At 49.8% G+C, this 20,751-nt stretch overlaps 3 protein-coding genes across 6 annotated transcripts; all 3 read left to right on the top strand.

The window, feature by feature from the left end:
* The first annotated feature begins 1,634 nt into the window (after window positions 1-1,634).
* On the top strand, window positions 1,635-5,272 carry LOC117851483 (galactan beta-1,4-galactosyltransferase GALS1). Its single transcript, XM_034733307.2, has 2 exons — window positions 1,635-4,021; window positions 4,436-5,272. Exons 1-2 carry the CDS (start codon window positions 2,829-2,831, stop codon window positions 4,779-4,781), a joined length of 1,539 nt encoding a protein of 512 aa, XP_034589198.1. The 5' UTR covers window positions 1,635-2,828; the 3' UTR covers window positions 4,782-5,272.
* Window positions 5,273-11,599: 6,327 nt separating this feature from the next.
* LOC117852893 (protein RGF1 INDUCIBLE TRANSCRIPTION FACTOR 1) lies at window positions 11,600-16,097 on the top strand. Of its 4 annotated transcripts, none has more exons than XM_034735185.2 (5): window positions 11,600-11,741; window positions 11,907-11,998; window positions 12,272-12,493; window positions 12,623-12,838; window positions 15,124-16,097. In XM_034735185.2, exons 2-5 carry the CDS (start codon window positions 11,996-11,998, stop codon window positions 15,412-15,414), a joined length of 732 nt encoding a protein of 243 aa, XP_034591076.1. In that variant the 5' UTR covers window positions 11,600-11,741; window positions 11,907-11,995; the 3' UTR covers window positions 15,415-16,097. The 4 variants fall into 4 exon arrangements, with proteins under 4 accessions (XP_034591076.1, XP_034591077.1, XP_034591075.1 ...); XM_034735186.2 differs by having other exon boundaries at window positions 11,601-11,741; window positions 11,910-11,998; XM_034735184.2 differs by having other exon boundaries at window positions 11,690-11,831.
* Window positions 16,098-17,795: 1,698 nt separating this feature from the next.
* LOC117854263 (multiple organellar RNA editing factor 2, chloroplastic) lies at window positions 17,796-20,433 on the top strand. Its single transcript, XM_034736564.2, has 4 exons — window positions 17,796-18,227; window positions 18,321-18,418; window positions 18,526-18,591; window positions 19,982-20,433. Exons 1-4 carry the CDS (start codon window positions 17,854-17,856, stop codon window positions 20,122-20,124), a joined length of 681 nt encoding a protein of 226 aa, XP_034592455.1. The 5' UTR covers window positions 17,796-17,853; the 3' UTR covers window positions 20,125-20,433.
* The last annotated feature ends 318 nt before the right edge of the window (window positions 20,434-20,751 follow it).

The raw sequence follows: 20,751 nt of genomic DNA, 5'->3' as shown, positions 1-20,751 counted from the left end.
GCCAGGAAAAAGGAAAGAAAAGCTAGCACATGCCGCACCATTCGTCACAAAATCGTTCTCTTTATTTCGCCGGTAAAACGTCCAGCGCACCAGCAGCAGCAGCGGCCAGCGCACGAGACGACGAGACGAGATCGCGGGAGAAAGGACTGAGTGGTCGCTACGCCCGCCCGGCGCCCGGCATGGCCCGGGCCCCGGACTCCGGGATGACTGAGGGCCTGTTTTGGTTCCTTTGCTTATTTTTAAGCACGTGTCACATCAAATGTTTAGATACTAATAGGGGTATTAAATGTAGACTATTTACAAAACCCATTACATAAGTGGAGGCTAAACGGCGAGACGAATCTATTAAGCCTAATTAATCCATCATTAGCAAATGTTTACTGTAGCAACACATTGTCAAATCATGGACTAATTAGGCTTAATAGATTCGTCTCGCCGTTTAGCCTCCACTTATGTAATCGGTTTTGTAAATAGTCTACGTTTAATACTCCTAATTAGTGTCTAAACATTCGATGTGACGGGTGCTTAAAAATAAGCAAAGTAACCAAACCAGGCCTGACTACGAGGGAGACGCGTGGGCGCACGGCTGGTTTCCACGTTTGGGCCGGCACCAGGCTGAGGGTCCGTTTGGATTAGGCTAGATTTTCATCATCCAAAATTTAAAACTCGAAGCTCCTCCAAACGGGTTAGATTCTATCTTAAATTCCATGGGCTCCTAAGGTTGATTTTGGAATCTAGGAATCCAAATAAGTCCACCTAAATTTTAAAAAACCATCCGATATAGATTTTTTCCAAATGGAGCATATAAGTCAGCACCACGCGTGGCCCGCCGCGTGCACCCCTCTCTCACTACGGAAACCTCAAATTGCCGAGTGTTTTTTCTTTGCCGAGTATTTTTTTACGGACACTCGGCAAACAAGCTCTTTACCGAGTGCCGAGCTAAAAACACTCGGCAAAAACAAAAACACTCGGCGAATCAAGGATTTGATGAGTGTCAAATAAAAAACACTTGGCAAAAAAGGAGTTGCCGAGTGTTTTTATTTGGACACACGGCAAACAAGGGGTTGTCGAGTGCCCCAAATCAGCGGCACTCAGCGAACATTTTTTTTAACCGACGTGGCCCATCACGCGGCGCCCCTCACGACCCCTCACGCCCAGCGCCCTCCCTCCTGACACAACCCCCCCCCAAACACACACACACACACACACTCACCGATCCCCTCCCTCCTGACCCCTTACCTCCCTTCGGCTGCTCCCTCCCAGCGGCGCCGCTCCGTCTTGGCCAGCGCCGACGCCTACCTCCTTCCCCGCCCCCCGGATCTGCTTCCCCGCGACGCCCCTCCCCTCCGTCACGGCGGACTCTGTCTCGGCCGTCCGGAGCCCACCGAGGGACGCCGCGGAACTGTCCGGGAGCGGCGGCGGCCTCCTACACCACCACCAGGGCTCCATCGGCGGTGCGGTCGAGGCTCCGACGGCGCCTAGCTGGAGCAAAGCAGCGCCGTGTGGTGGTGGCTGGCGGGGGCGTGTTGTGGTGGCTAGTGTGGGGGCGTGGGGGTGGCGAGCTGGTGTTGGCAGCGGCGGGGTTCATGGCGTGGCGGCGGGAGGCAGTGGCGGCGGTGTGGATGGTGGCGACGGTGTTGGTGGTACGGCCGACGGTGTCGGCGTGCTATTTTTTTTTTATTTTTTTCGAAAAATAGTTTGCCGAGTGTTTTCTGGGCACTCGGCGAAGCTTTTGCCGAGTGCCCGATAAAAAACACTCGGCAAAGTTACTTTGCCGACGGAAATTTTACCGTGTGCCAGATGCCGAGTGTAATACTCGACGAATTTGTAGCCGAGAGTATTTTAAGTTTCGCCGAGTGCCCCTGGCACTCGGCATACCACCTGTGTCCCGTAGTGCCTCGTTGCTGTGGGTTGGCGTCTGCGTTGCTTCCCAATGAATTCCATCTCGTGCGCTCTGTTGGTGTTGCCTTGCACGGCCGTTGTTGAGCTAGACCCACGAGGGCACGACCCAGTCGGTGAGCGACGACCTGGATGGGATGCCTCATGTCTCTGCTGACTGGAACTGAATGGGCCATGACTCACAGTGCATGCCATCACTTGAACTGTGGCCAGCACATCCGGAAAAACAAAACGGAGAAAGGAGCTGTGGCCTGTGAGCGGAGCGCCAATGTCTCGAACCGGCCACGCGGTGCAGTACAGTGGCGTGTGCCTGTCCAGTGCGGTCTATCCTTAAATTGCCGCCACTGTGGCTGGCGCCGAAAAACAAAGCGTTGATTAGCCTGCCCCGATCTATGCGACGCAGGCAGGACGACGCCGTGCTTGCTGCGCTTGCTCCTTGCCTAAAAGGGTTCGTTAGGCCGCACCACGACGGGGCACGTCACAAGGTTTCAACCGCCGCCATCCCTGTGAACGCCCAACTAACGGTGGTGTACCGGCGTGTGAACACGCACTAATCGTCCAGTCGACACTGCTGACCTTGTGCTTGAGCTTCCATTTTGGTTACAAGAAAGAGAAGGCCGAGCGAGAAAACATTCCACGGACCAAAAGGGGTAACCCCGGGGCCGGGGCTCCCGGCCCGAGGCGGCGAGAGCCCACGGTCAGCCAGCCATCAATCCGCCCCGGCCTCGGTTGGGGCCCGGAAGCTTTCCGTTCGTCGAGAGAAAAAGCCAAAAGCGGCGGCTAATTAATCCGCCACCCACCAATGGAGAACCACCTCGCGTAGTCCCGGTCACACCGCTGCTGCCTCCCCCTCCATCCTCACACTCTCCCATAGTCCCATTCCCACTCGCAGCCGCCAGCCACCCAGCCCCGCGCGCGGCGGCGGCGCAATGCGGAAGGACGCTGCCGGCGGCGGCATTGCGCCGGGCGCGGCGGCGCCCGCGCTGCTCTGCTTCGACGTCAAGCCATTCCTCGCCGCGCTCACCGTGCTCACGCTCCTCGCCGCCGCCTGGCAGCTCCGGCCCTACCACTCCCTCCTCGCCTCCCCGTTCCCCGCCGCCTGCGCGCAGGCGGCCGCCGGCACCCTCCCCCGCGCGCTCGCCGTCCACGCCAAGAAGTCCTCATCTTCCTCCTCCACCCCCAACTACACCGCCTCCTCCTCCTCGCTCCCGCCGCCGCCGCCCGGCCCCGAGCGCCGGGAGTTCCGCGCCGTCGGCAGCGCGGCGGCGCTGTTCGTGCAGATGGGCGCCTACCGCGGCGGGCCCTACACCTTCGCCGTCGTCGGGCTGGCGTCCAAGCCCACGCACGTCTACGGCAAGCCCTGGTTCCGGTGCGAGTGGGAGCCCACCATCCCCTCCAACACCAACGCCTCCTCGCCGCCGGAGCCGATGCGCGCCGCCAGGACGTACCACATGCTCCCGGACTGGGGCTACGGCCGCGTCTACACGGTGGTCGTCGTCAACTGCACGTTCCCGCGCGTCCCCAACGCGGACAACGCCGGCGGCAGGCTCGTCCTCTACGCGCACCACGGCGGGCCCTCCCGCTCCCCGTTCTCCCCGCACGAGCGCATCGTCGCGCTCGAGGAGGCGCCCGGCGCCTACGACGAGGCCGCGTTCCGGCCGGGAGCGCCGCACCGCTACGACTACCTCTACTGCGGATCCTCGCTCTACGGCGACCTCAGCGCGGCGCGGGTGCGGGAGTGGATGGCGTACCACGCGCGCTTCTTCGGCGACCGGTCCCACTTCGTCTTCCACGACGCCGGCGGGGTCGGCCCCGCCGTGCGCGCCGCGCTCGAGCCCTGGGTGCGCGCCGGCAGGGCCACGCTGCAGGACGTGCGCGCGCAGGCGGAGTACGACGGCTGGTACTACAACCAGTTCCTCGTCGTCAACGACTGCCTGCACCGGTACCGGCACGCCGCCAAGTGGACCTTCTTCTTCGACGTCGACGAGTACATCTTCCTGCCTGACGGCCGTAAGCTTGAGGACGTCCTCGCCGAGCTCGAACCGTACACGCAGTTCACCATCGAGCAGAACCCGATGTCGAGCAGGTTGTGCGTCGACGACCCGGAGGCCGACTATTCCAAGTAGGTGGCATTCTTCTTTACCCAAACTGGCTATTTTAACTTAAATTGTCGAATTCGAATATGGAATTGCAATGTAGCTTCTTTTGGTCATTCTGATTGACTAAAGGGCTCAATTGGTTGTGAAATTGCTTCTGAAGTTGCTGCATTCTTGCAATGTCATTCTCATACAAGCAATTCAGAGGCCGATCTATGCAATGCGGCTTCATTTTCCATGTCCAGTATATGTTCCCAGAGATCCAGAGAACAGACAAGTCAAATTACATAATTCTGAGTCACCAATTCAGTAATCTAGCCGCATCTTTAACTGCTGTAGCCTACATTTGTCCTTCTTGCAGTCTTAGTTGCATCACTTCTGTTACATTTGGCTATGATTATTTCTGACAGACTCATTCTTCTTACTGGAAACCTCTGCAGCCAATGGGGATTTGAGAAGCTGGTTTTCCGAAATTCAATCACCGGGGTGAGGAGGGACCGGAAGTACGCGATTCAGGCCAAGAATGCCTACGCCACAGGTGTGCACATGTCTGAGAACGTTATCGGCAACACCACACACAAGACGGAGCACCTCATCCGGTACTACCACTACCACAACACCATCAACGTCCTCGACGAGGTTTGCCGCGAGTTTGTGCCTATTCCACCCAAGGGTGGCCTGACGTGGTCCGAGAAGACGCCCTGGTACTACGACGACAGCATGAAGCGTGTCGCCAACGCCGTGCGCGAATTCGAGAGGGAGACCATTGGCGATGTAAGACTATGACAGTGACCACAAAGATTAAGAGCTGATGTACAGGATGTATTGCTGTCAGCCATTCATGAGACTTGGGCACTTGGTGCCGGCGTTTCTGTCTTCCGGATGTTATATGAAGCAAACGGTTGCCTATGGTTTGGGGCTATCTGAGCTGACAGAGATGCAAGGAAAGCGAAGCTGCAACCTCAAGGGAGTGGCAGATTGTGTACCAGTAATCGCCCTGTGATCCTGATTTGTGGCAAAAGGTGAGGTCTTTGTAAACATATATGTCGTCCGTGTAAATTCCATTGTTTCATTGCTCAATCATATACTAGTACATTGTACTCTCTTCTCTGGTTCTGACCCAATGTGAAAAAATTCCATGAGAAGCTAATCTTTACCTGTGTATAATGTCTCTGAAACAGAAAGAGGGAAGTTGCAACTCTTCTTCTGATCATTCAGAACTTTGTTGCAACAACAATGTAGAAATGACATTATTTTTAACTGCTCATTTCATTGGAGATCAGCTGTTCTTTTTGCCACATTCTGGAATAATCTGTAGAAGCCTAGAAGGTGATTTTGAAATTCTTGGGGCCATAAAGTCCTGCAGCTAGGGGAGAGTAGGGCGTGGTGGCATGGATTGTAGTGGTCATATGATTGGGGAAGGTTGGCGTGGATGGCCCGTTGCATTGCATGAGGCCGTGGAATTATTCAAAAAAAATTTTGCATGAGGCCGTGGCATGCTGGAGTTGTCTCCACTCTCCAGCTGCTGCTGCCTTCCTTGTCATGGCATTCCTTGATGTCCCTGCTCATTGCCTGGTGGGCCAAATGCCCCATGCCAGATTTGTTGAGATGTTAAGGGTGACTAGCATGGGTTTTCAGATAATCAGATCAACTCAAACGTTGTGTCACAGCGGTTCCATGTCGCTTCAACGTTTTAACGGCGGATTATCAGTACTAGTTAGTGTCCTGTCAATCACAAATAGATTTTTTTCCTGCTCCAACTTGCTGGATTTTCACCTTTGTTATTCAGTTATAATGTCATTCTCTCTGTGTGGGAGATTGGAAATTGTTTTGGAACTGTCTTCGTCATTTGAGGATGCAGAAGTGGATGCTCCTAACTTGTTGGAGAAAAAGAGGCCTATGCTCCTAACGACTAGTGAGAATGACACACACATGTGGCTGTGGCGAACCCCACGTTAAATGGCCTAATACTCTCCTGCAGTAGTTTCCCATTTGAGATTTATGCACAGTAATGCTCGGTCGACAAAGCAGAAATTGAAGCAAGTAGTAGAGCCTCTGCAACATGGTGCTAGAGATGAAATTGTACTGTTGCCACCTTTGTCAGTGCCCAGAATACTGGCAGCAGGATGGCCAGCCAGGTGGGCAGTGGGCACAGATAAATGCCATCCCAGCTCAGCTATTCCCCTTTCCCCATGCTGCAATGCAAACATCCAAACAAAGCCCTTGTTTTCTACGGTAGCATCAGGCCTGGAGCCCTGGAGTGGGAACCAAAAGCCTCTTCTTCTGTACATTCATCTACCGAGAGATTCTTCTGTGCTCGTAAACATACCCAAATTTGTATAATACCATAAAAAGAAGGATTAAAGCACGATGCCCACCCGGCGCCGCTGGATTCGGTTCCAGGCTTTTCGCTGTTCTCCCCAGCGGAGGAAAAGATTTGTTTCTCCGTTCGCCAAAAAGAAAAAGAAAAAAAAAGAGCGACAAGGACCCTGCGGCACAGGCCGCTTGTGACCGCCGTGGGCTCCGCCGGGTGCCGCACGCCGGACGGCCCGGAAGCCGTTGTTGTGGACTTGTGGATGTGGTGCGTGGGAAGCTTCCAGAAGACACGGCAGTTTTGCGCTTGCGTAAGCGTAAGAGTGGCTCAGAGAGTCAGAGACTTTCAGGTCCAGGAACTGTTCAGTTAATCAGTTGATTGTCAGTGATCTGCAGAAAGGTCACGGCATGGCAGTTGATTACGGTGACAGACTCGTTTGGAAAAGGGTGGCTTGGGCTCAAATCGTTTCTTTGCTCTTTCTTTCTGTCCAAACAAGAGTAATACAGGGTTGCTACGGGCAAGAAATGGTTTTTCTTCTTGTTGTTGTTGTTGCTGGCTTATTGTTTAAAAAAGAAATTTTGGCGAACAAGGATGCATCTGACACTATGGATTCAGGAACTCATCGGAGTGCCAATAATGCGCAGTACACGAGATCATGTGAAATCCATATTTGCTTCTCTAGATCCGGCCTCTAGGATATAAGGTTATTCTACTCCGAGGAAGTCCCAGCGATTCATGCATGTGTTGCACTGAACTGAACCATGCAACAGCATCCAACTCAGGGTGACGATGCCATTGCACATGCATGTTTGCTACAAGCTAGGGATGGCAACGGGTCGGGCAAGGTGCGGGTGGAGAATTCATCCGCGGGCAAATGCTCACCCGCGAGAATACCCTCGACCGCGGGCAAGAATTCGTACCTATATCATCACCAATCGGATACCAAACTCACAGGTAGAATTGCCATCCCTACTGTAAGCACGTTTGTTTCCTCTTTTTTGGGGAATGACTGAAATAGCGATGATTGCCTATTGGTCTGTTAGGCTGTGCAGGAGAGAGCATTCAGCCTCCTGGTACCTCCCCCTTTTTAGGGCACTGCCGCAGGTTGGTGAAAAGCCATCCCTTCCGGTTTCAGCAGAGACGGCTCAGGTGCCACATCACACAAAAAAAATGTATAAACCAATCTTAGATTTAACCTAGGCCCCTGGTAATTAAGCCGACTCTGCTGGTGACTTCATGCACATTAGCAGACATGATACTTGGTCGCTAATTAAGGTGGTTTCTTGTTCAGACAGTTTGGACCATCACTATCATCCAGAGAGATGCATTCAACGTATCCCAATTCAACTCGTTAGAACATTTTCAGAAGTAAACAAGTAATTGTGAAACAGTCATCTGTGACGCAATCACGCATGCAGTGCTGGTGATAATCATCTCTGCCAAAGGTGAATCATTCTTATCGAAGCTATTTTAATGGCCAGCAGGGCTTGTCATTAGTAGCCTGACACACACATAGCCATGGGCACATCGCTGTCAGGTAGGCGAGGTGCCGGGCTAACGCTTCCTTCCATGACTACGGCCTTGCCTTGGCGACCTGGATCGCAACGACAGCAAAAAGGCTTCCCGTCTCTTCTGGATAAGCTGGGGTTGCGAAATTCTTCGCTCTCTGTGTTGACCTCTTGGAGTTGGAGATGAGATTTTTGTTTCGATATACCTGCTGGCAGAGGCTCAAGCTTGGTAGAGACGCTGACAAGGTGGCAAGTTCAGAGTAATTGGCCGGCATTATTGCCGTGAGCCTTCCTCCTCCGAAGAAAAATTGCTCGTTCTTCTCTCCTCCCTTTCTGTTAAATTGAACGTGTATTTCCTTGGAAAAAAGGAAGGAAAAAAAGGGGGGTCGCTCTCATCGTCACTCCTCTATGTGCTCATCACCTTTCCTTTTCAGAGACGACGCTCTCTCCGCAGCCGTCGCAGTCACACACACTTGCAAACTACATCTCCTCTGGGCCTGCTGCCTCGTGCCAGTTCCCACATTACCGGCCCAACAACGGCCCATCCATGTCGCTGTTAGTCTCTTTCAGAGCCTGGAGTGGGGTGTGGCCGTGTGGCTTCTTCGTTCATCAGCGGAAAGCAGAGGGATTAACTCGGCGGTCACGACTAATCCGAGAGGAGATAGACGCCGGCCGGCGGATACGCGTTACTTTCCGGGGAGTTAACGGGTGAAGCGCGGTGCCCCGGATCAAAAGGCGCGTCGGATCGATGCGCCCCCCCCCCCCCCCCCCCCCCCCCCCCCCCCCCCCCCCCCAACGCGATGCGTATCCTGATGCTTCTTCGCCTCCGAGCGAGCTGACGGTTCATCGCTTTCGCCTTCCGGCCGGAGGATGCCCGTCGAGGAACAGCAGGGCCAAGGTACGGTCCTTTTCGTCTCCATCGTGTACTTGGGGCAAAGGCGTAAAACCCAACACCCAAAATAGTGCCCGTCAAGAAGAAGACTGCATAACTTATCCGGCCTTTTCGTTCTTTCATTTTGCCTTGGAAAACGAATTGCTTATATTCCGGCCTCTGCATGCCATTTAGCAGCAGACAAGCGAATGCTAGCACATACCAGCATAAGTTTTTTTTTAAATGATGTTTCATCTGACAAAGTTTTTGTAGACACGCCAAATACCACTTGAAATTGACTCATGTATTAACGACAGAGTGCAGGTTGTTCTACTTGGTGAAAGATATTAAGACATTGGTGTCTACATATCACCGCTACAAAATACTAACTCCAACTTTAAATGTATGATTTTTTAAACAAGTTAATTAGTGGACTAATTTGCTTGATACTGTGTACACCAGATATTTAAGAATATATGGGGTAGTATTGAAGTCGCAAGAGCATCTAGAGATCGATCAGCAGGAGGGTCGATGCAATCCGCACCCAGCAACACAATCTAAAGTTCCAGATACTTCATCGATTTTGGAACGAAGGAAGGAACCATGCCCAACTTGATTGCCGATCATTCTACGCGCCGCAGGGGAGTACTGCAGCTACAAACAAAGGACGAAACACAACAAACAGATGATCGCTGTCCATCCTCATGACGTCAAAGATATAGCATAGGTCAGAAAGAGATGGGCGAAAATAATACAAGAAACCCAAAAGAAAACTTCAGGGATAACTTGAGCAGAAAGCCTAAGCCCTAGCAGCCCAAGAAGAAGAAAAAAAAATCCAGCAGAAAAGACAGAGGAGGGAGAGAGAGAGAGAGAGAAGAGAGAGAGAGCATCATGGCTGCTGAGGATAGAGTGATCGGCAGATAGATGGCTGTGAAAGGAGGGACAGGTTACAAGTAGGCCTTTCCAGTTTCGGCCTCTTCTGCCTGACACACCGGAGGGAGATCCCCTGCTCCTTAACCTTCGTCTCTTGCTTGGCTGACAACGGGAAAAAAGAAAAGAGAGGCTGCGGTGAGATTCCAAGTTCGTGACAGATTTTGACACAGCGCGTGCGTGGAAAAATCTCCTTCTCTTCTTTGCTTTCTGATATGCTGCTATAGGTACACACCGAATTTGCAAAGCTTTTACTGAGCAACTTGCAAAGCGGCCTTGCATGGTTCGGTTGTCTTTTGCTGAAACTTTAGAATGGTGATCGGCTAGTTGATAACTTTCATACGAGCTTTTGCGATTCATATCCAAAAACAAACAAGTGTAGAGCATCAGGAATAAGTTCTGGGTTAGTGGAACTTTCTATGTTTAATAGTAAGTTATGTATACAAGGCTTTCATCGGTCATGATAAGTTACTAGTTGTGCAAAAGTAGTTTATTCAAGAAGATTGTGCCGAAGTGCGGCAAATTTGGTAAGATAATAAGCTATAACTTATATTCTTCGTTGATATAATATTCTTTTTGAAACAGATGGTGCGGATATGTATTTAGCGACAAAATGGCATTAATATATCTTAGTCAAGTAGTTAGCCTAGCACACCAAAACCAAAAAGAAAAGGAAGGAAGAGGAGGTGAATAATGAAAAATGGTATGTGCAGCACAAAATCGCCAAGTCATTTGATTCATCCGTGGAGAAAAATCTTGCAAGTACAAAAATACAAAGTCATATGAATGCATGATCTTGTACCATGTACAAACATGAGTAATGGATCGTCCTTTACAATTTTTTTTAAAAAAACTTAATTCAAATAACTTGTTTGATTACAATTGTTGGCACAAAAGTTGTGTGGAATGATATGAACCATGCACGGGGGGTTTGAAACTATATCAGCAGGCTAGCACGTGCTTTGTTCTAGAACAACCGTAGCATAGTCCTATCAAGTACTTATATTTGGCGGTACACATGTTGAGTACATGTTAGAAATAGGCCTGGTTACCGCACATCCATCCACTTGATGACCATGACTTGGGGCCCAAGGGGCCACTGCACAAATGGTATCATTATCATGGTGATTAAACAAATAGACAGAGATTATCCGGAGGAGTTCATGTTTAGGGCCATGCTAGGAAAAAGATAGAAGAAAAGAGCTCACTCGTATTATTTTTGGAAAAGAAAGGTAAGATCAAGCAGACGGCGGCCGTCATCAAGCACTAGGGTCTTCATCACTTCCGGGTAGCCATCTTCCACAAGCCAAGTCCCTATCGGACGGTCTATATTGCTCGGCGTGGGAATCCCCTTCCCTCTTCTTTTTCTCCGGCTTGCTTCTCGATTTCTCTCTTCTTCCTGTCCGTACCGTAAAAGAATCTCATATTACAAAACGAACCCTCCTGTACTTGACATATATGCATACACTAACGTCAAAGGTCTGCATACGCGCCTAGATATAAATTGCTGCTATATATATCGATAGTAGTAATAAATTACATAAATCACATTGTCGGAATAATGAATTGCCTATTAGGACAAGGATTTCGTCCCATCAATGTATGCCCGCTGGAGAATAATTTTAATTTATGATGAAACCAAAGGAATCGGTTGGAGAATTGAGCAATTACGTCAAAGGATGGGCGTGCAGCCGGGAAAAGGATTTTTTGGGGGAGCTTTAGCTATCGCAGGAAAGAGCCGTCGACACGTCTCCTATGCAAACCAAACCGCCTTACATCGGCCTCCACCGTTGCATCCGCATTTTTCTTCCTCCTTCGTTCCCATCTCTCTCCCCCTTTCAAGAAAGAAGAGGAAAAAAAGATATTATATATATCATATATATCGCTACATATATGCGTGTGTATATATATATTATATATATAAAAATTTTCGCTTTCCTTGCTGCGATATATACTCTCTACTTCACACGATACCGCCGAGAATTCTTGGATTTCCAGAAGCCCCGAATCGGCGAGCGAATCCCCTCCTCACCTCCCCGTCCAGCCGTCGTCCTCTCCTCCCTTATCGATCCGGCCGCTGAATTCGTCTTCCTCTCGCTCGCTCCTTCTACCCTGCGAAGCAGGTAACGATCGATAGGCGGCGATAATCCGTTGATACTGTTATTAACCGCCGCCCCCGGCCGGGGCCCCTGCTTTCCGTCACATCGTGGAAGGTTTATCTCGGCCTCCTGCATTCATCTTCCTTGGCCGGTTGCTTCCCTTTCCTTGATGCCTTTTGCAATCTGCAGCAGGCGCCGAGTTCGTTGCACCGAGATAGCTTGCTAGAGGATATACAGAGACATCTCGGCTAGCAGTAGCTCTGGAGGACCTTATACCAATGGTAAAATTCCTTTCTTCTTTTTCTTCTTCTTCTTCTTCCTCCTCCTCCTCTTCTTCTTCTTTTGCGATTGAGTAGATCGATGCTTGCAAGTGTATTTTGCGCAGGTGTAGATCGATGCGAATGGTAGATTGAGCTGATGATGAAGTCTAGGTGTAGCTGTGTATAGACTTGCATTTGATTATTTGGAGGAGACGACGGCGATGGCGATGATGGTGTGGCTGTTGTGTGTGTTCATTCATGGGCGGAGATGATGATGCGTCTTGTTTGGTGCAGGTGATGGTGAGCGTGGCGGCGAGCCCGAGCCCGATGGTGCGGTCGGAGGAGGACCTGGGCCCGCCGTGGCTGCGGCCGCTGCTGGGCACGAGCTTCTTCGTGCCGTGCCGGATGCACCCGGAGCTGAGCAAGAACGAGTGCAACCTCTTCTGCCTCGGCTGCACCGGCGACGCCCTCTGCGCCTACTGCCTCCCGGCCCACCGCGACCACCACGTCGTCCAGGTCAGCGATCGATCAATCAGCCAGCAAATGAATTATATTCGATCCCCTTTCTTCTCCTTTTTCTTCTTCTTCTTTGCTGCCGGCCGGCCGCCGCCGCTGACCGAAGCGCATGTTGTCGCCATGCTGCAGATACGGCGGTCGTCGTACCACAACGTGATCCGGGTGTCGGAGGTGGGGAAGCTGATCGACATCTCGCACGTGCAGACGTACGTGATCAACAGCGCCAAGATCGTGTTCCTCAACGGCCGGCCGCAGGCCAGGCCCGGCAAGGGCGTCACCAACACCTGCGAGATCTGCTGCCGGAGCCTCCCGGACTCGTTCCGCTTCTGCTCCCTCGGCTGCAAGGTGAGCGCCGAACCCCTTCCCGCCCCATCTTCTTCTTCCTTTCTCTCTTCTCTTCCTTCTCCCTTCCAGCAGCCAGGTTCCCTTGGTTCTTTCTTTTCTGTTCCTCTCTCTATCTCTATCCTCTCTCTCTACCTTTCCCTCTCTCCCTCTCTCTCTCTCCTCTCTCTAAAAGACTGTAGGGCAAGTAGCGTCGTTTTTGTCTGAGGCTGGGCGTGGAGGCCAGGGACATTAGGGGGCACAGCAAGGGCAGCTCGCGCGCGTCCACCTGTGGGGGGAAAGCTGCCGAATCCCACCGCGGAAAGGGAAGGGTTGCCAGGCATCAGGTTTGCCGAGCTCCATTTTTCTATGGCTCCCGCCTCCCGGCATGGGCGGGTAACCACCGAATGGGCGATGGCAACCTGCATTGGCCTGCCGGCCTTGAGAGGAATAACCTGGGCCTCCTGCCTGCCTCAATCACGAATGCACATTGGTGGTTTGCGACGTGGCGTGGCGCACATTTTAGTTGTGCAGGCAGCCAATTCGGTGCAAAGTTTAGTGCAAGAGGGATCATTCAGAAACACAAGAATTGGCTGTGACAATGCAGAGCTCCTACACAAAAGTCCACATCATGGAGCACTTCTTAAGGTTCATCAGGAGCCCTAAGAAAACTTTCTCATTTTTCGTTAAGGCGAGAAGAAAAACAATTAATTTAGAGTAACTTCTTTGATACTATACATTAATTTGTGCTGAGGAAGGTACAACCAGTAGCTTTCTCGTAGCATATAGACTTATTATGTTAGGAACTAATAAAGTCCCCCAGGCTCCAAACAGTTGTGGTCCCTCCAGAAAAAGGTAGCGCTTATGATCACATTTTGGAACCGTCTGCAAACTCCAGAGCTTCTTATTGAGATTCTAGTGAGAACTTGTTTTTCTGCAAAATTCTTGCATTTCAAAAGGTTTGCCCCCTCACCATGCCATATGTGCATGGTAAGTTTGGTTTTCTAGGGTTTTTCTTTTTCCTGTGACATTCTACGGATATTGTCTCAATTATTGTCCTTTGAAATCTGGGTGCGTTGTTACGTGCACAGCCGTTCAATGCAGCCAAAATGGGTCCACATGCCTCCCATTCTATAGCCCATTTCCATCAAGAATGGTGCTTCAAATAGAGGCCAGACCATACATGGATCACTTGCAAGAATGTAGGCAACACACTCAGGCTCAAATCACAATCCCTGCAAAAAAAATTAACAATGGCATCTTACCCAAATGTAGCAAGCAAGAAACTAAGCTTGCCTTAGTAAACTATTAATCTATCTGATTTTTGCACTAGGCACACTATGTATAAAGTTGCCCTAGGAGTTGGAGCTCTCACTGTTCTAGTTTAGAATAAAGCTGCTTTCAGGGGAGTAGGTAGACTTGAGACATCAGCTACTCAGGATCTTCCATCAAGAATGCACTTCTTTTTCGTTTCCCTTTTTCTTTTAAGAAGAATAGGTTATATAGTTAACCCCCTATCACTTAGAAAGGATGGAAAGAGTGTGCGTTATCCGGATAAAGTTGACTTTCTTTGGAAGTGATGTTCTACCAAATCACCTTGTTTGTTTGTCGGGTTTGGGGTGCAAATATAGCTATCACAAGTATGGTTTTGTTGATTCTTGCAAATCTTAGTGGTATCTGCTGGTTTACCAAAGAGAAAAGAGTGTGTTTTAGTCTGATGGTAAGGGTTAATTAGGTCATGAAACACCTGAATTACCCATAATATCTCTCGTTGTGAACTGCATTCTTTCCTGCAAATTAAAAATAGGTGATTTGCTTTTTTGCATCCGAAGCGGACCACATTCATAGAGAGAGGAATACTGGTGATGTCTATTTCAGTGCGAAACCATTGGCTAGGCATATGCAATGCTGCCTGTTGGTTTTGAGACTGTCTTTTCAGAACTAGAGGAGGTCATTATGTGATTTAATTTGCAAGCTCTAGAAAGAGCAGGAAAGCTAATCGACGTCAGTTGGACAAGGAGTTGATGTGCTCCATGTTTGCACATAGTGCAATGACGACAGATCCATGGATAACAATACGCTCCATCATGGAGGGCTTAGCTTCCTTTCCTCTTCTTTTAATTTTCCACACGTCCTCATCAGCTCACTTCACCGATTCCCTTCGACAGCTACTCTTGTGGCCGTGGAAAATGCAGAGCCAAATTTCATTATTCCGCTAATCAGTCTCATTTCTAGTGTCTTGATTAAACCACCTGCAATGATTCGCTGATCGACGAATGGCCTGTTCCTGCCGTGTGTGTGATTTTCAGCTGGGAGGGATGCAGTGGGACCCGAGTCTGACGTTCGCCATTCGGCCGAAGCGTGGGCAGGGCTCCGGCGACGACGGGTCCGGCTCCGACGACTCGTTCAGCCCCAAGAAGCCCCGGAGGATGGCCGGGTTCGACCTCGGCCGCTTCGACCGGCCGGGGATCCGGTGGTCCGACGACGAAGGCAGCAGGTCCAACAACGGGAGGCCGATCACGCCGGGCACGCCGCCGATCAACCGGTGCCGGCCGTCCAGGAGGAAGGGCATCCCCCACCGCGCCCCCTTCTACGGTTAGCTAGCAGACACACCCGGTGCAAGTGCAACGCACACATCATCAGCCTGCACTTCACTCTTCAGCTTGCACAATGCGTGTCGCTCATCAGTCAGGTCTGAGGAGTGAAGTGATCCAAAAATCAGCTACTGGGTGGTAGGTCACCAGATACAGCTAGGTATAGCCCCTGTTACATATAGCTGTGTATACAAGCATACACAATAATGTAGACGAAAGATATCATCTGTACATGCCAATATATTGACAAAGTTTGTCAAGTATGTGTAGACATAATCTGAAAAGGAGATAGAAACATAGGTAGGGTTTGAATTTTAGCTAGCTTGGGTAGTGTAGTAGCAATCGAGATTGATATGTGAAAAAGGGAATAAGCATCATCATGTATTTGTCTCGGTTTGTAGTGTCTGGCTGCTTGCCTCTCCACCACCCAACGCGTTTATTAGCGTTGTGGTGTGAAGCTAAAAGTTTTTGTTTTTTAATCTTAATCTCCTGTTTAGGGGCTTAATAATATGTATACACAGTGTATATGTGTGTGTGTGTGTGTGTGTTTCTGTACTTGAGAGAAAAAGGAAGAAAGGGGGAGAAATAATTGATGCCTTGTGGTGTGTATGTAGTAACTTAATTGGGATTTGCAAAAATCTCTGTAAATTCATGACTGAAAACAGATTAAATGCTGTTTAATTTCTTCAGCCCTGTTTTGTGGCATGATCGAACCGGTCCTGCTTCTGATAGAGTGATGGTAGGCAGGTATCCGTCATCTAGTACTCCATGTCACATCTTATCATCTATGGAGCGGGTACTGAACGGGAAGAAAACGATGGTGGAATAGAAGCCTAGAACATTAACAAGACGACTCTGAATTCGGAACAGCGTTGCCGGTATGCGCCGCTGTCACGTCGTCCATTCCTGCAACGGCATTGGTTCGGTGAGGCATGGCACAAAGGTCTGCTACTACTGCTGCTCTGTCTCTCACACACAAGGTTACAACAACACATAGATGAATGGTAGTAAGCTGCTACGGCATTGGTTTGGTGTGAAGAAGGCCGTGTGTTTTGCTTCCATCAAGAAAGGTACCCGGCCAGTCCAGTTGGGCCACCCTCGAGAGGACTGGCCGGAGAAATGATGGGATCGCAACGTTGCATCGGTGACAAGGACCGAAATGCGAGGCTCGTCGGGGCAGAACTTGCTGGGCAATTTTATGGGTCCCTAGTCCCTTTGCGCATCTCTCTCGCAGCCAGAGTATGAACTCTCAGTTTAGGGGGCGTTTGTTTCCCTGACGAGGTGAGCCCGGCTCACTCCTACCTGATGTTTGTGGTCGATTGAACCAATATTAATAGGCTGCGCTAATATGTGTTGTACTGAAATGAAATTAAAAATACAAGTACCAAGTTTGCATATATATTTGCCTGAATTGGTAGTGTAGTACTTAATTTTATGCCTTAATCACTCCGGCTAAGGCATTTGCATGAAACCAACTCGCCCTAAGGGCCAAATTAACACAAAAATAATTCTTACAATATATTTTATATGTAGAAATAATTCACTAATTTATATTTCTTTATTCTCCTACAATGTTACAAGTCAGGTTATATTTTTCAGTAAAATATGTTCACCTAGGTTTGAATTTCCAACTTGATATGGTGCTCGTATTCTTTAATCACAATACATGCGGAGGTTTACATGCGTGCACGCATACTCACCCTAGTAAAACCATCCCGTCTGAGCATTTCGAGAGGTTGGACTGGTAAATCTTAAAATTGACGAAATCACGTCTTGCTTTCGTATGTATACTGAGTTAAGAATTCAAATAAAGTGGATGTGAAACCTACTAACTCGGAGTATAGATGGTGTGATAAACAACGGTAAAAATGGATGGGCAACATTGCAACAAATTAACCACCAACGAACCCAACGATCCTCCCAAAGTCCCAACTCCCAACCTGCGAACAGGTACGGGCGAGCAGCAACACATCGCTGCCCTGCCTGGAGTAACAAGTCACGCGCACGGCGCGCGCTTCGTCCGTGCCCAGCAGAGAGGATACCGTGCATGACGGCGGCGGGGAAGGGAAGTGGCCGTGACCGTGAAAAAGGTGCCTTGGCGGAGCAGTCAGCCGCCGGAGCCGCTCGCGTCGCCGTCCGGCCTGACAGCTCGGCGCGGCCGGACAACCTTTTCGGCAGGAAGAGCTCCTCGGCGTTAGAAATCGTCATCAGAAAAGAATGCACGGGTGCCACACCGCCTTTTGGGCTCAGTATTGTTGCCAACTGGGCTTCGCTCGTGCCCCATCCGGCCCATGAAGCCCAATTACAGGCCCATGGAAACGTAATCCCAACGGGCCCAAACCTCACCGCCACGCACCTTCAAATCCGCCTTCCACACCGGAACAGACCTCGCATCCCCCATTCCCCCAGCTCCCACTCCCGCAGCGCCGCTAGGGTTTAACAACCATGGCCGCCGCCGCCGCGCGGAGGCTCCTCTCCAGCCGCGCCTCCTCCTCCCTCTCCTCGCTCCTCCGCCGCGCGCCTGCGGCGGGGGCGGCTTCCGCCGAGCAGTCCATGCTGCTGCGCTCAGCCGCCGTCGCGGCGGCCTCCCGCCTCGGCTTCCCTCGCGGGATGGCGCGTCGGCCGGGCGGGGACGGGTACTCCCCGATGCGGTCCGGCGGCGGGGGCGGGGACCGCGCGCCCACCGAGATGGCGCCGCTGTTCCCCGGCTGCGACTACGAGCACTGGCTCATCGTCATGGACAAGCCCGGCGGGGAGGGCGCCAACAAGCAGCAGATGATCGACTGCTACGTCCAGACGCTCGCCAAGGTCCTCGGAAGGTACGGCGCGTGCTACCATGTAACCCCGCCTTTAAACAGAGGAGTGGGTTGGGTTTTGGGAAGTAATCTGACGATGTTTTTTCTCTGGCGCAGCGAGGAGGAGGCGAAGAGGAAGATCTACAACGTCTCGTGCGAGCGCTACTTCGGGTTCGGGTGCGAGATCGATGAGGAGACGTCCAACAAGCTCGAGGGTTCGTTCGATCTATGCTCCGTCACGTGTCACTTTACTGCCCTTTGGTTAAATTTGAATTTTGACCTGTATCTGATGCCGTGTTGTTTTGTGGTGTGTGCGCTACAGGGCTCCCTGGTGTTCTCTTTGTGCTCCCGGATTCGTATGTTGATCCTGAGTACAAGGACTATGGAGGTAGCTTTCTTCTCTTCCGCTGTTGATATGGTTTTTGGTTAGGATTCACTGTTTCATTGTTTATGTCTGACTTTAGATGGTAGGTTCTCTGTAGTATATTTAGTGTAGCTTTTGAAGCGCATACACGTCTTTTATCCTTTCACCAGCTACTGTTATGGTATACATTTCAGTACTATGTCATGAGAGGCCTAATCCTATGCCATTGATATTCTAGTCCATCTTGGCAAAGCTGTGAAGCCTCACCAGGCAATGCCCAGCTTTGAATGCTAATGGACTAATACCAATTGTCTCTCTAACGGTTCTGCACCTCAATGAAATGGGGCTCAGATCAGTAGGGATGAGACATTACTATCACGTTTTTGCTAGATGCTTCTATATTTTTTTTCTTCAGTAATGGAACCAGATACTATAGTTTTAACCATGCTAATCATCTAGTCCATCTTGGCAAAGCGTGATGCCTAGTTGGCAATGTCTTGCTTTGAATGCTAATGGACTAATAACAGTTTTCTCTCTTAACGGTTCTGCACCTCAATAAAATGGGGCACAGATCAGTAGGGATGAAACATTTTTGTTTTTCATTTTCACCAAGTCTTCGTCATTTTTAGGCTTTTATTGTTTTGTCTTTGGTAGTTCATCCAGTGACCATTCTTAATCATGCTGGTCTTCTAGTCCATCTTGGCAAAGCATGGAGCTTAGTCAGCAATGTCTTGCTTTGAATGCTAATGGACTAATAACAATGGTCTCTCTAACGGTTCTGCACCTCAATAAAATGGGGCACAGATCAGTAGGGATGAAATATCTGTTTTCATTTTCACCATGTCTTTATCATTTTAGGCTTTTATCTGTTTGTCTTTGGTCGCACAACCAGTGACCTTTCTTAAGCATGCTGATCTTGCAGTCCATCTTGGCAAAGCATGGAGCTTAATAAGCAATGTCTTGCTTTGAATGCTAATGGACTAACAACAAGTGTCTCTCTAATGGTTCTGCACCTTAAAATGAAATGGGGCACAGATCAGTAGGGATGAAGCAATGCAATGAACAATTATTATGAAAGACAATGTTACTTGGATTTGTGAGTAATAGTTGTTGTTGAACCTTGTGTTAAATGTGGTCCACATATTTTGCTGAGTTGTTGCTTATCTCGTTTAGTCCATCTTGGCAAAGTAAGGTAGTCATTTTGGCAATGTCTTGTTTTGAATGCTAATGGACTTAAAGCAATTCTCTCTATTGGTTCTGCTCTCCATAGCAATGGAGTTGTGGATCAGTGGAGATGTAACATTAACACATTCATGTTTCACATTGGTTGTTAGTACTTTGCATGCTGTGATTTATCCTTGTTGATTGTTACTCTTGGAAAATTTATTAACCTCCTGATCTTTTTATCTTTCAGCTGAGCTCTTTGTTAACGGTGAGATTGTTCAGAGGCCCCCGGAGAGGCAGAGGAGGGTTGAACCAGTGCCACAGAGAACTGCAGATAGACCTAGGTACAATGACAGGACCCGCTATGCCCGTAGGAGGGAGAACCAGCGATGAGCTGATCAAAGACCAGTAATAACAAGCCAGGGGTGGTTTCAGCTCTCAAATTAAAGGATAATATTACATCTACTGAAACGGGCCATTTTCAGTTGCACGTGCACTTTATTCACTCTAGAATATTTGTTATCTGGGTGCTTGTGTTGTGCTCTGTAATTACAAGAGATTGAAAGTACCTGGTTTGACATGCATTGCTACTAGCACACTTCAGCAGCCATTTGCACTTGTAAATTCTTTTGGTGATCGAAGTTGTGACTTGTCAGTGCCCTCATAAACTAAGAAATGCAGTGATCATTTGTTTGAGTGCAATGATCAGCACCATGCAAGAATTGTTTCACTGTTGGGAAGCCTCGGCTTAGCTCGTTCAGCTGGTCTGAACGTACCAAACATCGCCACTGAGAGTTGGTCGCTCATGAAGCATAATTGTCTAGTAAACTTATCTGAAATTGCAACCCGTCCCCCGGCCTTTGCATGCATGCAGGACTGTTGTGACGGATCAATCAAATTGTCCTCGTATCCGGTGATCCCCATTAGGGAAGGAAGCCAAAAGGGAAGCATCAATAAAGTCGAGGGAAAAATAAAAAAGGCCTTCGCACAACATCTAGTGTGCACTTGCAATTTTCCTCA

This window comes from Setaria viridis, chromosome 4 (genome assembly GCF_005286985.2).
Source record: "Setaria viridis chromosome 4, Setaria_viridis_v4.0, whole genome shotgun sequence".
Classification (NCBI taxonomy): domain Eukaryota; kingdom Viridiplantae; phylum Streptophyta; class Magnoliopsida; order Poales; family Poaceae; genus Setaria; species Setaria viridis.
Note: the sequence above shows the minus strand (reverse complement) of the source record. Positions and strands in the feature narration are given on the sequence as shown.

What these genes read in the sequence shown, in the direction of transcription:
- LOC117851483 (XM_034733307.2), top strand. Translation starts at nt 2,829, where the DNA reads ATGCGGAAGGACGCTGCCGGCGGCGGCATTGCGCCGGGCGCGGCGGCG. An exon ending in CCGGAGGCCGACTATTCCAA is followed by an intron (nt 4,022 to 4,435) that starts GTAGGTGGCATT and finishes AAACCTCTGCAG; the next exon opens with CCAATGGGGATTTGAGAAGC.
- LOC117852893 (XM_034735185.2), top strand. An exon ending in GCGACCACCACGTCGTCCAG is followed by an intron (nt 12,494 to 12,622) that starts GTCAGCGATCGA and finishes GCCATGCTGCAG; the next exon opens with ATACGGCGGTCGTCGTACCA. An exon ending in TCTGCTCCCTCGGCTGCAAG is followed by an intron (nt 12,839 to 15,123) that starts GTGAGCGCCGAA and finishes TGTGATTTTCAG; the next exon opens with CTGGGAGGGATGCAGTGGGA.
- LOC117854263 (XM_034736564.2), top strand. Translation starts at nt 17,854, where the DNA reads ATGGCCGCCGCCGCCGCGCGGAGGCTCCTCTCCAGCCGCGCCTCCTCC. An exon ending in GACGTCCAACAAGCTCGAGG is followed by an intron (nt 18,419 to 18,525) that starts GTTCGTTCGATC and finishes TGTGCGCTACAG; the next exon opens with GGCTCCCTGGTGTTCTCTTT. An exon ending in TGAGTACAAGGACTATGGAG is followed by an intron (nt 18,592 to 19,981) that starts GTAGCTTTCTTC and finishes TTTATCTTTCAG; the next exon opens with CTGAGCTCTTTGTTAACGGT.